Source organism: Ictidomys tridecemlineatus, chromosome 6 (genome assembly GCF_052094955.1).
Source record: "Ictidomys tridecemlineatus isolate mIctTri1 chromosome 6, mIctTri1.hap1, whole genome shotgun sequence".
Taxonomy (NCBI): Eukaryota; Metazoa; Chordata; class Mammalia; order Rodentia; family Sciuridae; genus Ictidomys; species Ictidomys tridecemlineatus.
Genome location: NC_135482.1, coordinates 28,479,233 through 28,494,666, shown reverse-complemented (window position 1 = coordinate 28,494,666; position 15,434 = coordinate 28,479,233). Strand labels below are relative to the sequence as shown.

The 15,434-nt window shown below is 34.1% G+C and overlaps 1 protein-coding gene across 6 annotated transcripts in view; it reads right to left on the bottom strand.

Moving 5' to 3' along the window:
* Positions 1 to 15,434, bottom strand: part of Atp2b1 (ATPase plasma membrane Ca2+ transporting 1) — a 105,849-nt gene that overhangs the window by 45,889 nt on the left and 44,526 nt on the right. For all 6 annotated transcript variants that reach the window (XM_021725794.3, XM_078053032.1, XM_013358226.4 and 3 more), the window contains exons 2-3: positions 12,714 to 13,143; positions 3,210 to 3,407 (exon numbers count right to left, since the gene is read on the bottom strand). In XM_021725794.3, coding sequence (XP_021581469.1) covers positions 3,210 to 3,407; positions 12,714 to 12,921 — 406 coding nt within the window. In that variant the 5' untranslated portion in view covers positions 12,922 to 13,143. The remainder of the gene's footprint in view (positions 1 to 3,209; positions 3,408 to 12,713; positions 13,144 to 15,434) is intronic.

Sequence of the window (15,434 nt, the reverse complement as noted above, 5' to 3'; positions counted from 1 at the left end):
TGACACATTAAATTCAGAAGGAGACAGAAGAACCCAGCTCTCAATTAAGCCAGACATTAAATACAGACACAGAAGTGGAAAACACCATCACCTTTTTCATTATTTTCTTAAAAATTTCATTACTTGGGGAGGTGACGAGGATAGTTAGTATAGATGAGTAGCATTTTGATAGAAACTAACTATAATAGGCTTATTTTAAAATGCACTGATAAATATTTTTTCAGCTTTACTGAGGTATGAGTGACAAAAATTCATATATTTAAGGCATACTTTTGATACATATCTACATTTTGAAGTGGTTACCATAATGAGTGAATTAACATGTCTATCACCTTATATGGCTACCAAGCCCCCACCCTGTGAGAACACATTAGCATTTTAAGATTTCTCTATTTAGCACTATATACCTATAAATAAATCACATAATAAAAAGCTCTTTATAGTCCTCAATACCATGAATCCAAACGTGCCCTGAAACCAAAATGTCGAGAACCACTGGTATGCAAACATGAGCAATCACAGGTTTGTACATAGTGTGGGCACATTTTCCTGCCAACCATTAGCAAGAAATTTTGATAATTTAGAGTTCTATGACTGGGAATTTACACATATGCCCTTTCTTTAAGCAAGTTATTGCTGCTTAGTGTTAAAACATAATTGGAAAAGCAGATATATGCAGTGTTCTTACAAATATTAAAAACATAAAGTGCAAACACTATCTTTTCAACATGGAATGGAGCAAAAATATCTTTATGTTTTAGTAAAAACTTCCAGTGTATTCTGAGCTTTTAAAATGGCTTTATGACACTGACAATTCTAGATTATCTTCTAAGATGGATTCTGATACCAGCATTGGTAACAGATATGGGAAGGACCCATCAAGTACATCCTATAAATGAAGTAGTTTGAATTCCAGAAAGATTTGCCCTAGACCTTGTTGTGTAATGAATTACACTCCACTGAAAATCATTTTCTATAGTTTTAGTCTTTTGAACTAAATTTGAAAGTATTCTTGAAAATTTGCCGACTCACTCAACTCTAAAATACAAATTGCTAATATTCTACAGTGACAGTTGGTACATGGAAAACTGAAAAATTCAACTCTACATTGCTAAACCTGGTATGACCTCACTTTTCAGATCAACAGACATATCTACACGTCTCCCACATCTATCTATGCATGCATAGTCACATATATGAGCACACACAGACATAAAACCCATCTTTTAAAATCTGGAAGGAAATATTCTTAAAAAATGGTATACCATAAATCTCTGGAAAGTGGGATTTTTTTCCATGAAAATTTTTTTCCATTTTTTCATTTGAACCATCTCTTCTCCTAACTTTTTTAATAGCAAAATATGTAAACTTTATTTAATAAGAATAAATGAAGTTAGAAAAATAATTTGGCTCAATAATGCCTAAATCTCATCTACATCAGTGGTTTTCAACCAGAGGCAATTTTGCCCCCTATAGAACACCTAATAAAATGTGGACACATTTTTGGTTTCCTCAACTGGAAGGTGGTACAATGAACATGGCAACAAAAAATTTTCTGGCACAAAATGTCAACAGTGCTGCTCTATATGGATCTCTGATAGACGAGCTTATTCTGTAACCAACTTTCTCCAAAAAGAAAAAAATATGTTTTAGCCAGGTACAGTGGCACATGCCTGTAATCCCGGTGGCCTAGGAGGCAGACGTAGAAAGATTCTAGGCTCAAAGTCAGCCTAAGCAATTTAGTGAGGCCCTAAGCAACTTAATGAGATTCTGTCTCAAAATAAAAAAAATATATATATAAACTAAAAAAGAGCTGGGAATGTGGCTCAGTGGCTAAGCATTCCAGGGTTTTAACAATCAGGCACAATTCACATTTATTTCCCTTTCATGAATTTAAACTTATAAGCATTTATTGATGATGTAAGACAGGTGGGAATCAAGGTAGCAAAAAAAAAATGGATTATATATATTCTAGTTAAGATTTTTGAGCCTCAGTTTCTTCCTGGATAACATGAAGATTAGATCTTCCTTGCTTGAGTCTATCAGCAACATTTTAGCTAGCTCCTGCACTCCAGTCGTAACTAATACTGATGGATGATCTTTGTTAAGGGCTTATTATGTGCTTGGATGATTTTTTTTTTTTAGAAAAATAAATTTTTGCATCAGCACTAGGCACACCTTTAAAGGAATGACACGTGATTACATAAGCCAACTTTTAGAATTACCAAATATTTATTAAACTCTCCATAGCTTGAAAGTACTAAGAATGAAACTCCCCAAACAAAAATATTTGGTGAAATCCATCTTGTGATATATAAAGAAGAAATTTAAAGGATAAATGAAAGGTATAAAAAGACAGGAGCAAACAAAATAATTTGTAATGACAAGTTAAAGCAGATCCACCCATTCTTCAGTGTATTTCCTCCATTGGTCAGGATATATTTTATAACTCTAACATTGCTAATTCCAAAATCTAAAATCTGAAACCTTTTGAGCAATTACATGGTGCAACAGGTAGAAAATTCTACATCATGAAACTTTGTTTCATGCAGAAAATTATTAAATATTATATAAAATCACTATTGGGCTATGAATAAAAGGTACCTATGAAATGCAAATAAATTTGTTTAGTCTTGGATCTCCTACCCAAGGTATCTAATATGTATCTATGAATATTCTAAAATCCAAAAAAAGTCTGAAATTCAAAATTTCCAGTTCCAAGCATTTCAGATAAGGAAAGTTCAATCTGTAAAATAAACATTTATATAATGGCAAACAAGGTATGTATGTAACAACATACATTAACACGGATATAACAAAATATTTTTAAGAACTTGAAAAGTAATGGGATTTGGGAATAGAATTTTGCTTTCATAACAATAGTTTCAAAATATTCAAAAATAAAAAACTGGAATTATTTCATAATAGAATAATGTCCTAAAGATCTTAAAAACCCTGATAGTACAATGTCATACATGTGAAATGTTCACATGTAATAACCTCTGTGCCTTGCTGTAAAATGCAGGTGACACTAACTTTTGGGGTTATTGTAAAAATTATCTGAAATAATATAACCCATTTTTAAAGTATTCAGAACAGGGCTTAGCACATAACACAGTTAATAAATGTTGGCTGGCTACGGTTATATATTAAGTAAATGAATGGAAGTAAACTGGACTCACACATATCCCCTACCCACATTTACTTACGTGCATTATCTCCTTCTGGAGGTTGATAAAAAGAAAGGCCCAAAGATACTATGGCTGCGATTTCTAATATAATTAAAGTGACATCTTGTAATGCTTCCCATACTAATTGAAGAAAGGTTTTTGGCTTTTTAGGAGGTATAAAGTTCTTTCCAAACACTGCTTCTCTTCTTTCTAAATCTGCAGGGTTTCCACTTAAGCCTAATAAAAGGAAACAAATTTCAATGAACACTTTTACTACTTACATGTGAAAATACCTATTTTATTCTAAACATTAATTCATTACAGTTTAAATTATAATTCATAAGATGCTATAAAAATGTTTATTGTGCTTTAGACCAAAGTATACAAAACTTAAATTATTGAAAAACATGTGTACTGCTTTAAAGAAACATTTTAGGACGACAATGAGTGGATTCAACAATTTTTACTTTCCAAATTGCTTACTTTTTATTATACTATCTTAAGCCATCTTGTAGACTAATACAGACCAGACTTGATTATAGTTTGATGGTTTTTATGTTGGGATAAACTTTTCCCTGACGTTTACTTAAGATGCTTTCTCTCTGGAAATGAGGGAAGTTTACATGCAGAGAGATATCTGCCAATTTGATTTAGTTATTGAACCTTGGATACCTAATCAGTGAGGAGTCTGTAGTATTCCCTCCTCACTTACTGACAACTGATGGAAAGTTAACTTATCACAACCTCTAAAAGCTTTTCTACTAAAATGTCTGTCATACTGACTGATAAACAATTTCCAAGTCACAATACTGGGAAACTTAGAATGACCTTTCTTTTAAGAAATAGGTAGTGCTATTGACTGACTATCTATTGTCACTCTAAGAGAAAAGGCACACAGTGGGACATGGTTTTTATTTCTTGGAATGCAGAATTAGCAATGGAGGAAACTGAGAGCTAACTGGACAACACTTTTGTCTTTCCTTCATCCCATCAAGCACACCCCTCTAATTTAACCCTGTTGATCCTGCCAAACCCAGATATATCCAATTATCTAATGCAAAGTCCACACACATACACGTTCTGGAGCATAACAACACAGACAGCAGAGACCAATCAAATTTTCCCTTAGGCTATTTAAGAATGCCAAGGAAAGGGTCAGAGATACAAGAATAACACTACTTTTAATTTACCATATTAGTCCTAACTTCAACTTGTTTTTTTTATGAGTCTATTCTAGGAAAAACATCAAAGAAGGAAGACAGGAGAACAGTAGATTACTGAAAGACTCGTGTTGTTTTTAACTCTTTTAACTACTAATCTCAATGCTGAGGCAGGCAGAGTTGAAGAGACTGTTGGAATAAATGACAAATGGATTCAACAGTTTTCACTTTCCAAATTGCTTACTTTGTAATATGTACTTTGGGAAAGTAAATGTAATCATTTACTTTCTTGAAGATACCAAAAAAAAGATTCCAGAGAATGTTCTCACTGGCAACTGCAATGTGGTCTATACTGAGCAGTTTGAAAAGCATTTTACATTTCTGATGACAGAAATCATTAACCAAAACTTTCCACAGACCTGAGAACAGAGATGGAGTCAATGAAAGGAAAGGCAGTGAAGGACTATAGTAATAAGGATAGTATCACATAGTAGGAATAATGGGTAGCTTTGCCTTCTTTCATGTTTTAGTGCCCTAAGAAAATGAAACAAAAAGGGCTACTAACCCTCCCTGGATCGCTCTCCACTCTCCTACCCCCAAGAAATGTGTTTGAAGGTATTAATCATATTACTTTAACTCACACTATAATAGACTTTACCATTAACGGAATATATAACATTATTTTAAATATCACCAATATAACAAAAAAAATAGTCAAATCTTAACTTTTACTGTTTATAACAGAAGCCAAGATTTTAGGTTAATGTTGAAAAGAATAGTTATAGAGCTAAAGATAGCTTACGGGACTTGGGGATTTTTTTTTTTTTTTTTTTTTTGGTGCTGGGGATTGAACCCAGGGCCTTTGTGCATGTGAGGCAAGCACTCTACCAAATGAGCTATATCCCCAGCCCAAGCAGCTTGTTTTAAGAATTATTGTGAATCTTCTAAACTAGCAGCAGCACATACATTGGACTCTACACCAATAAAACTATCTGATTTAGAAGACCCAAGGACAGTTTACTTATGGAAATCTTGTTTAAGCCACTTGACCCCCTTGGTGGTGAGGAGAGTATTAATATTTGTTGGTGTAACTTGCAACTGTTTTGAAGTACCAAAGATATGTCATAAATTAGATAGTAACTGTTATTAAGGGGGAAGACATGTTAAAAATTTATTGAATGGAATGGATGTCAACTCTATTTTGAGGGAAATTACTTTCTAATAGTAAGTTTACTAATCTAAATAATAAAGTTAAGCATTTTATAACAATAGTCTGCCACCCAACAGATATCTACTGAAAATTTACTACTTTTAGAGACTGTTCTATTACTGAGGAAACAGGGTGAACAAGACAAATTCCACATTCAGTAAATACATATTACATGGAAAGGAGAAAAAAAAAGATATACAATCAAAATAATTAGAGATGCAAACATGTAAAATGGAGACAATAAAAGGGCCACTAGACCTCTTTTAGTGGACTGCACTAGCCTTTCTGAGGAGCTAGCATTTCACTTGAGTCAAGGAGTCAATCATAGGAAGACTCCAAAGCAAAGCATTCACAGCAGCACAAAAGCAAAAGCAAATACAGTCTAATACATTTAGGAGTAATTGATGAGTAAAAATAATGAAATATCTTCTGCCTTTTTCTATGGGCTCAGTTGCCTTCAGTGGAGTGGCAATGAGGTCAAGGTCATGCATGGGATTGATCTCCTAATGGTCCAGTTAACTTTACAAAGAGAATATATAACCACAACTCATCAAAAGCAGCATCAGAATTACATGCTTTTTTAGATCGTCTGTAGAGAAAAATAGCTTACATTCATTCTATGAGTACATAGTGGCTCAACAGTACTTTCTTTATAGTTGAACAGAAAATGACATTTTTACGGAATAAAATGCAAATTATATCAAAACCATGATGTTTTACAAGTAAATGTGGCTTCTTTAATTGCTTACACTAATTTAGGAAACGGAAATAGGGCAATTTACTGGAATGTTGTCAAGATGGGTTTAAATAAAAATCATGGCTACCACACAGCACAAACTACAGTTCTATCAAATTCTGTACTTGAAGTTGTGCCTTATGTGTATATGTATGTGTGTACAAGTATGTATCTATGTATGTGATCTTGGGTGGAGATAGCAGCCAACCGGACTTCTGTGAGGGCCAGATCAAAACATACAGATTAAGAAAGGACGTGAAAATGTGTGTTTATGTACATTTTCAATGTCAAAAGAGAAGGTGATCCCTTCTCTAAAGTCAAATTTACATATCCAATTCCAACAGCCTACTATGTGCCTGGAACTGTGAAAGGCACTAACATCCAAAGAGAAGTGAGACTGAAGGATGCCTTCCCTGGTACTTCCCCCTCCAGGAACTTAAGAGTTTGGTAGGGAAGACTGATAAGCACCCAGTTAAACACAACCCCATGTATTAAGTATTATGATGGGAATGGTGAAGATATAGAAGGCACACATACAGAGGGCTGAGATACAAATTTATGAGGCTGGAGTAGATAACAGAATGCCAAGATATCAAACTTGAGCTCTTAAGAATCCTTAGGAAATAGTCACATTAAGGACTATATCTTTATTAAAGAATAAAGTATTTTATTCTTCATAGACGGTAGTGTTTTAGGTGGAGGTAAAGTATTTTAGGTGGAGAAATCAGCAGTCCAGTAGCAAAAGCACACATGACATAATAGTATTTAAGATAACTGAAGCTATGTCCTAAACACTGAGGTGCGGAGTTAGGAAAAGGAGATGAGATTAGAAAAGTAACTAGGGATTAGATCCCAAGATTTGTAAGCCTAACTAAGTCTAAACTTCAATCAGAAGGAAAAGCAAAACTACTGCTGGCTTTAAGCAGAAAAGTGATAGTGTAAAAGAAGATGGGAAGAAGCACCAATCACGATGTTACCTGAATTAGCACAAGAGAGAATGGTGACCTCAAATGGAGTAGCATGGACATGCACAAGTAGACACCCTTGGGTTAAGAGAAAGCTAGGAGTTAGGAATCAGGTTTTCAGGACCAAAGCTTGAGGGCGATCCTGGATGAGCTGCTCAAGTGGGAATCACCAGCACCCAGATGGCTTGTGTAGTGACAGGCATGGATGTCATCACCACAAGAGTGCACAGATGAAGAGGAGGATGTAAAGACTGATGAAAACCTCAGGATAATCAATGTTTAAAGTAAAGCAAAGGAGATTGGCTAGATGAGATTGGCCAGACAGGAAGAAAGAAAACTGAATGTATGACACTGGGAAGACAAAAGAATTATTTAATAGGAAGTATGTCTACTGTGACCTGAAAAGTAAAAATAAGCTTAAACAACAACAACAACATACAAAAGGCCGTGCTACTTCAATATTTTCAACTATGACTTTTAAAAACAATTTATATGCTATAGAGTTAGAAGCAGGCTTACAAAATATCTTCATAACATCCATAGCAATGAAAACTAGAGGCGACCTGAGCAAGTATTAAATAAACATATAATTATCCATTATATAGTAGCACTAAATTTCTAGGACAAGGTCATGCATGATCATCAATATAAAAATTTCAAGGATGACTCTATACAAATATAAAAACATAGATGGCTGACACACACATGGTCATGAAAATACTTGCTCAATGCCTGTGCTAACCAAGCATATACATGGGGGCATAAGAGAATTCTTATAGTAGCTTATAAGCTAATAATGATTTACCATGAGTAAAGGGCTGATTTTCTTAAAGAGCTAAAATATACTTCCATGTTTGTTAGTTTTATTCTATTATACCATGAAGATATGGTCAAAGGACACCATTAAAACTTGCTTTACTTTGGCAAGTGCAAATATAAACTGTCATCTCAAACATCACGGAAACTTTGGGCAATCAGGGAGAAATGTTGTTGACCCTACTTTGCTTCCTACCACACCTCTTTAGTTTATCTGTCTCCTTTCTTATTTGCTTTGTTTTTTTCCTCTTCTACCTAATTGTAGCAACCACCAAAAATCTTAAGATCGTACTTAACTTCTCGCCCTTTATAAGTCCATAAAGCCATGCCTCTTACAGAATACCAACTGGTACCACCTTTAATTTTTATGTATTTATTTTTATGTTTTGCTCAATGTAATACTACTGAAAAATAAGGAACTAGGTATAGAGGCCTGCACTCCTGAAATTCTATTACCAGAGAAAAGACTACCTACTATTCAATATAAAATATAATATAGACAACATAGGAATATATTAAAATAAAAAAGATACCAAAAGCTTTTGTAAAAAAGAATCAAGAAGTATGATTTAGAATATGAATAAAAAAGTCAATTGTAGCAAAACAACCAAGATACAAAACCAATAATTGTTAAGTTAACTTTATGCAGTTAGGATGTTCCAAGCAGGTTATTTTTTTTTATTTTTTATTTTTTTTATTGGTTGTTCACAACATTACAAAGCTCTTGACATATCATATTTCAAACATTAGATTGAGGTGGGTTATGAACTCCCAATTTTTACCCCAAATGCAGATTGCAGAATCACAATCAGTTACACATCCACAATTTTACATAATGCCCTATTAGTAATTGTTGTATTCTACTATTTTTCCTATCCCCTACTATCCCCCCTCCCCTTCCCTCACATCTTCTCTCTCTACCCCATCTACTGTAATTCATTTCTCTCCTTGTTTATTTTCCCATTCCCCTCACAACCTCTTATATGTAATTTTGTATAGCAATGAGGGTCTCCCTTCATTTCCATGCAATTTCCCTTTTCTCTCCCTTTCCCTCCCATCTCATGTCTCTGTTTAATGTTAATCCAAGCAGGTTATTTTGATATAAAAGTACATTCTTATATTCTGAAGACTATGAAACAGATGCTCGCTCAAAAAGAAAGAGCTAAAAATACAAAGTTAACAAATCTCAATTCCAGCTAATTTTACAGTTCTAGTTCCTTTAATGATGGTTATCAGAACTGCTAAGAAGTTTTAAATGTAAAAAACTCACATCTGGTTCAAAATAATTCCTTTTGGTCAGTACCCATGCAGTCTTCTTAGAACAAGTTCAAGAACTACTCTATTAGAGAACAAGTAATGGTGTGACAAAAAGGAAGCATAAATATGTAATTGACTGATAAGATGGGGGCATGCTTTTAAAGACTAGATTGCCACAGAGAATGCTGTTGTTTGGATCTTGAATGTCTCCTAAGACCCATGTGTTGAAGGTGTGCTCCCATCTTGTGGCTCTATTTAAGAATGGTGGAATCTTTAGGCTGTGGGACCTTGTGGAAGGAAGTTAGGTCCTAAAGTGCATGCCCTTGAAAGGAATAATGGGACTCTGGCTTCTCCTCTCTCTTTCTCTCTCTCTGCTTTCCATCTACCACCAGACAGTTTCCTTTGCCCTGTATTCCTGCCAAAGATGTACTGCCTCACCATAGGCTGGAAGCAATAGGCCAACCAACCATAGACCAAAGCTTCCAAAATTGTCAAAATAAACCTTCCCTCCTTTTAAAGTTGATTATTTCAGTATTTTGTCACAGGGAATAGAATGCTGACTAACGCACAGAACCATAATCCATTTTTTTAACCATGTAATTCCAAAAAATTTCTGTTTTTCCATAAAAACTTATTAGATGAGAACACATGTGCCTCTTTTATAGTATCTAAATTTGTTCACAAGCTATGTGAGCTAAACTTTAAAAACCAAATACAGTGGTTAAAAGCATGGCCATTGTATTAAAAAATATGACTATAACCAGGGTGAGACTTGTAAGGTATTTTTTTTTTTGTGTTCTTTGGTTTGAAAATAGGGTAAAGGTATTAGACAGATAAAACGAATTAATACTTGTAAATGTTAATAACCAACCTGATACAAAAAGTATTACCTATCATCAGTGCTATCCATAATTATAGTTGTTATTGTTCTTAAGAAATTTCCTGGGTTGTTCCTCCAGGCTTTACACACTTACCAGGTACCTGATAATACTATATTTCAGTAATTTTTTTTGATGGGGGGTGGTACTGGGGATTAAACTTACAACATGACACATGCTAGGCAAGTACTGTACCTCTGAGCTATACTCTCAACCCACATTTCGGCAATTCTAAGTTACATATTCTTACATTTTATTAAAATATCTGAAATTGAAATGTGATTTAATTATATACTTATAATTGTCTCACAGTAACAGCCAATACTTTTACTTTTTTAAAGAGGGTATATAAAATATATGATAATCAACATCCTAGGTCTGATGAAAGGACCAATGAATGAATTAATAAATGAAAGAACTAAAGGCACAGGCAAACGACTTCAGCCTTACTAATCAAAATCTATATTTCCTAGAATATAAACAGATTATTCTAACAAAAGAATGCTTGCTGTCTAGATCACTTTGTGCAGACAAACTTCTGGTAGGTGCTCATTTCTGATCATGTTTCGGTGACAAAATATTCAATAGCCTTCTGAGTGACATATTCCTACTAGACTAAAATCATGAAAATTCCTTTGGAAATAATATTCCTATGAAAGCTGTTGCCATTTTTATTTATACTTTCAGTAACTGCAAATACTAATCTGATGCTTATGTTTTGCTTTACAGTCTTTAAAAGAACATTGCAAAATAATTAAGCATTTATATATAAATATTAAAAACAATAGGTTGTACAAATTTTAGAAAATATTAAATTCATAATACCAGGAAGTACAAGAGCAAAAGATTTCTAAACAAAGAAGAGGAAAAAATAATGCATATTTTATTTAATGCACAGACTACCAACAATTCACAAAAAATTCTTAATGTCAAAAGTTCTAGAGCTTATCCATTGCTTCTACCATGTTGTCAAAATGGTATGTAATCACTGCTTCCTAAAATATAAACCACTATACTAGAAGCAAAGTTTCAATTAACTTCACTAGTTAAACCATAATCAGTGTAAGGAATTCTACCCAAAATAAGAGCACAGAAGAAACTGTACTGCAAACCAAGAAGAAATCACGTTTATAAAAATGAGAGGGCATAAAGGAAGGTATTCAGTATCAGAAAACAAGAAATTTGATTAAGAGCAGAGAGGGGAAGACAGTTAAGTATAGAACTGAAACTGGAGCTCAACAAGGCTTTTATGAACAAACTGTTGTCATACTGAGGACTCTTTAATGTTAACATCACCTATTAATCTGGTGATCATGAAGCATTCATCAATTCAGGCTTAGCTTAAATTTAACAGGTCTTATAGAAAAAGAGGATACACCAAGTATCTGAAGAAGGCTTTTTAGGACATGAGTGAATACTGACACTAAGTTTTTCTAAGTTATACTACTTCAGAGAAATCAAAGGAACTATTTATCCATATAGTAGAAAATTACATAAATGTTCAAAGGATATTTGGTGTGATTTAAAATTCTAATCTTGGAAAATTACTTTTTGTTATTAAGTTAAATATTATCATGAGCAGCAATGTGGTATGTTTCAGAAAATATGTTAAGAAAAGCACTTTTGCATATTTCTCTAGAAGTGACTTTGGAAAATATACTAACTTAATATATTATAGTAATAATTCCCCATCTTTACTAAAATAAATTATAATTACCAAACATTCATCCTCATATGTTCCCTCTACTCTCACCTTTGCAATGTTTAAATGTCTTCTTAAAATTTCCTAATGTAAAGTTTATGTTCAACATGATCAATGTATCAAAGATCATCTTTTCAAATCATTTCAAAGACCATAATGCAATAAAGTTACAATAAATTTTCCCTTCTTGATTTCAAAAGGAAACTTCGGACAAATCAAGAATTATGAAACCAAAAGCTTCTTTGAATGAGGGAAAATTCAACTCAGTCCAAAGTTTGAAAATTACTTTTAATCAAAGAAATGTCTGCTAAGTGAAAAACTATGAGCCATCTAAACTACAAGCTTTGCTCTAGGACCTCCTGAACTAAAAATTAAAGTCTAGATTATGCCCTGTAAGTTGAAAAGGACTTGGTCAGCTACTGGCAAAGGCAACTATTTTAAACCACCTGGCAAAATGAAGAACAGTGAGCAGGGTTTATTTCCACTGAATCCCCTGGGGGCTACCAAGCTTGCTTCCATCCTCTACAGCTCGAATGGAAAGACAATCTTGTTATTGTAAACAGGCAGCAATAATACATACAGCGGGATAAACTATTTCATCCCACTAGTCTGAAACGTGTAATTATTCTATAACATTATTTCTTGGTCTAAATTTAACTTTAACTGTACCAATCAGGTAACTAACCTATTTTTAACATTACTACAATTATGGCATGGTCACATAATAGCCAAGAAAATATAAACCAATATAAACATGTTTTTATGAGTCAAATATATAGCACTCTCTGCACAAAGGACTAAAAACAAAATAAAACTCACCTTCATTAGGAGACGTTTTCAACTTGGCGCAAATTCCATAGACATCTCCATAACTTTCCTGTATTTTTCGTAATGCGTCTGTGGACCTGAGCTCCATGAGAGCCCGCAGCTCTGCGAGCGTAATTCCAAAGTCTCCATCATGATTAGCTTCTTTCAAAGAGTTTTTCACACCACTATATGCAACTGAGTTGTTTGCCATGTCGCCCATTACAAGTATAATTTATTAGGAGGAAAATGTTTCCCAAAAAAATCTAATTTTCACTTGATATATTTCCAAGATGAAAATCTTTTAAATATGAAAATCCTTCTTAAACCAAACACTTCATTGTGTGACTTTGTAAAGCAGCATCAGCAGCAACATTTCCCAGAGAAGTATCTTGACCTTTGGTCCATGACTCATTTCTTCACATCAATCATGAGATGTACACATCTACAATAAAATATGTAAAATTCAGTAAGATCCATCCTACAGTGTAATGCACATAAGCACACTTTCTAAATGCCATTAGGTAGCTAATCATGGTACATTGTTTGCTTATAAAATATTTGTGTACTTTGGTTTCATACCTTTAAAATTTTCATGCATGATAAAAGATCCAAGTATGACTTCTAAATAAAATCATATATCAAAAGACATCGATCTCATCATTATTAAATTAAACTGCTTTTCCCATAACCAAATTTCCTTTTTCAGTGTTACTGTTACCAACAGCTATTACTGAAATACTTAGTTCCAAGCACTATGGTTGATAAAATAAGATTCATTCTCTCATTTGATCATCACAATTTAAACCTGGGAGGTGTTACTACTCTGTACTCTCCTAAGAAGGGTTAAGGCCCTATGAAATTGAGTTTTCTGCACAACAAATGGCTGAAATATCTGAGTGCCAACTATTTTTAATTCTACTTTCCTTTTCATACATGGAGCCATATCTCTAAATCTTTCACATGGAACAGCCTCTGAAAGGTCAAAAAAACCAAAATGAACCTTTTAATACAGTTTTGCAGTTCTCCTTGGCCACTCTGCTACTCTACCATCTTCTGACTTTCCAAAATAAAACTATCTTCCACATGATTTAATGGCACAGGTCACCACCTCAGGTGTCTCTCTCTCTCTCTCTCTCTCTCTCTCTCTCTCAAGGGTCTCACTAGGTTGCTTACAGTCTTACAAAATTGCTGAGGCTGGCTTTGAACCCATGATCCTCCTGCTTCAGCCTCCTGAGCTGCTAGGATTATAGTCATGTACCACCATACCGTTCAAGTCTTCTTTTGACTTCCTAAAGAATTCTCTACTTAGTCTTTTCTGTTTTATCTGAAATAATCCTGTTCATTTGCTTATATGTTATTATTTTGTCTACCTCCACCTACAATATTAGTTGAGGGTAGGGTTTGTTCGCCACTATATTCTCAGAACCCAGAACTGTGCCAGACCATGGCAGAAAATGAAAGTCAGAGAAACAAAAGAATGCAGTGCTTCAATTTCTTCACCACAGTTCTATCTCCTCTTAGATTCTAACTTACCTAAAGACCTATCTAAAGATTCTTCTTTTTCCATATATGTCCTTTAAACAATCACCTCAAAGTGAACAAGTCAAAGATTGGATTCATTATATTCCCTAATAAGCTCCTTTCCACAATCACCATCACCCTAATCACCTAGGTTTGAAATCTTATACTTGATTCCATCCTCTCCAGGTTCAGTTACTAAGTCTGGTTAATTCTACCTTTGAAAATACTTCTTCTGAAACAGTCCTTTGTCTTCCTGATCTTCAAGTCCCTCTATACAAATTATAACCACTTCTCCCCAGGTTCGTTCTTATTCTGAAGTCACCTACATCAAATCCCTTGTGCATTTTGCTACTACATTTAGCTTTTTAAATAGGTTCCGTGATACTATCTGAATCTACAAGAGGAAAATGCAGTTCAATCACTCCTGGGTGTTTGGCATTTAAGGCCAAGCTATGGTTTACTGATTCAAATTTTCTCCATCTTCAAGCAATCCACCTGTTCCTTTCCAAAATATTTAATAAGATGATGATAAGGAACTCAAAAACATACTTCCAAATGAAATTAATCTTTAGCTATTCAACTATTATGAGGATGCTTTAAAATCATGATATGTGGTCCACATACTTCAGCATGTACCAAAGTCACCTGGAGGACCGGTTAGAACACAAATTGCTGGGCCCCACCTCCAGAGTTTTAAATTCAGTAGGATTAAGTAGGAGCTCCATAATTTGCTTTTCAATCAAGTTTCCAGGCAATATTAATGCTATCCATCTAGGGAGCACACTGTGAGAACTACTGGATTGAAGAATTAATAAAAACTTGGGTTCATTCCAATGACCTGAAGATGGCTGGTTGAGGAAAGTTTGGATGCCTTGGGTTAAATTTGCAAGAATTTGATAGTAATGGATTCTCTAAGACATTTTCTTTTGTTGTGTGCTTCCTCCCACTTATTCTCACCCAATTATTACCAATTTTACTCATCTCCTAGGCAAAAAGTGTTCCTTCCTACACACACACACATCAATTATTATAATAACCTAATTTCAAAAACTAGAGAGAGTGGTTATTTGATAGACATCCTTAAGTCTTCATACCCAAAATGTATTGGCCTGAACATAATACCAAAAAGTCGAGTGACTTCAAGGCAGAGACACATTTCTTCTTACTGAAGGTAAATCTGAGAAAAACATGAGGTGTAATTGTAGGCATTTT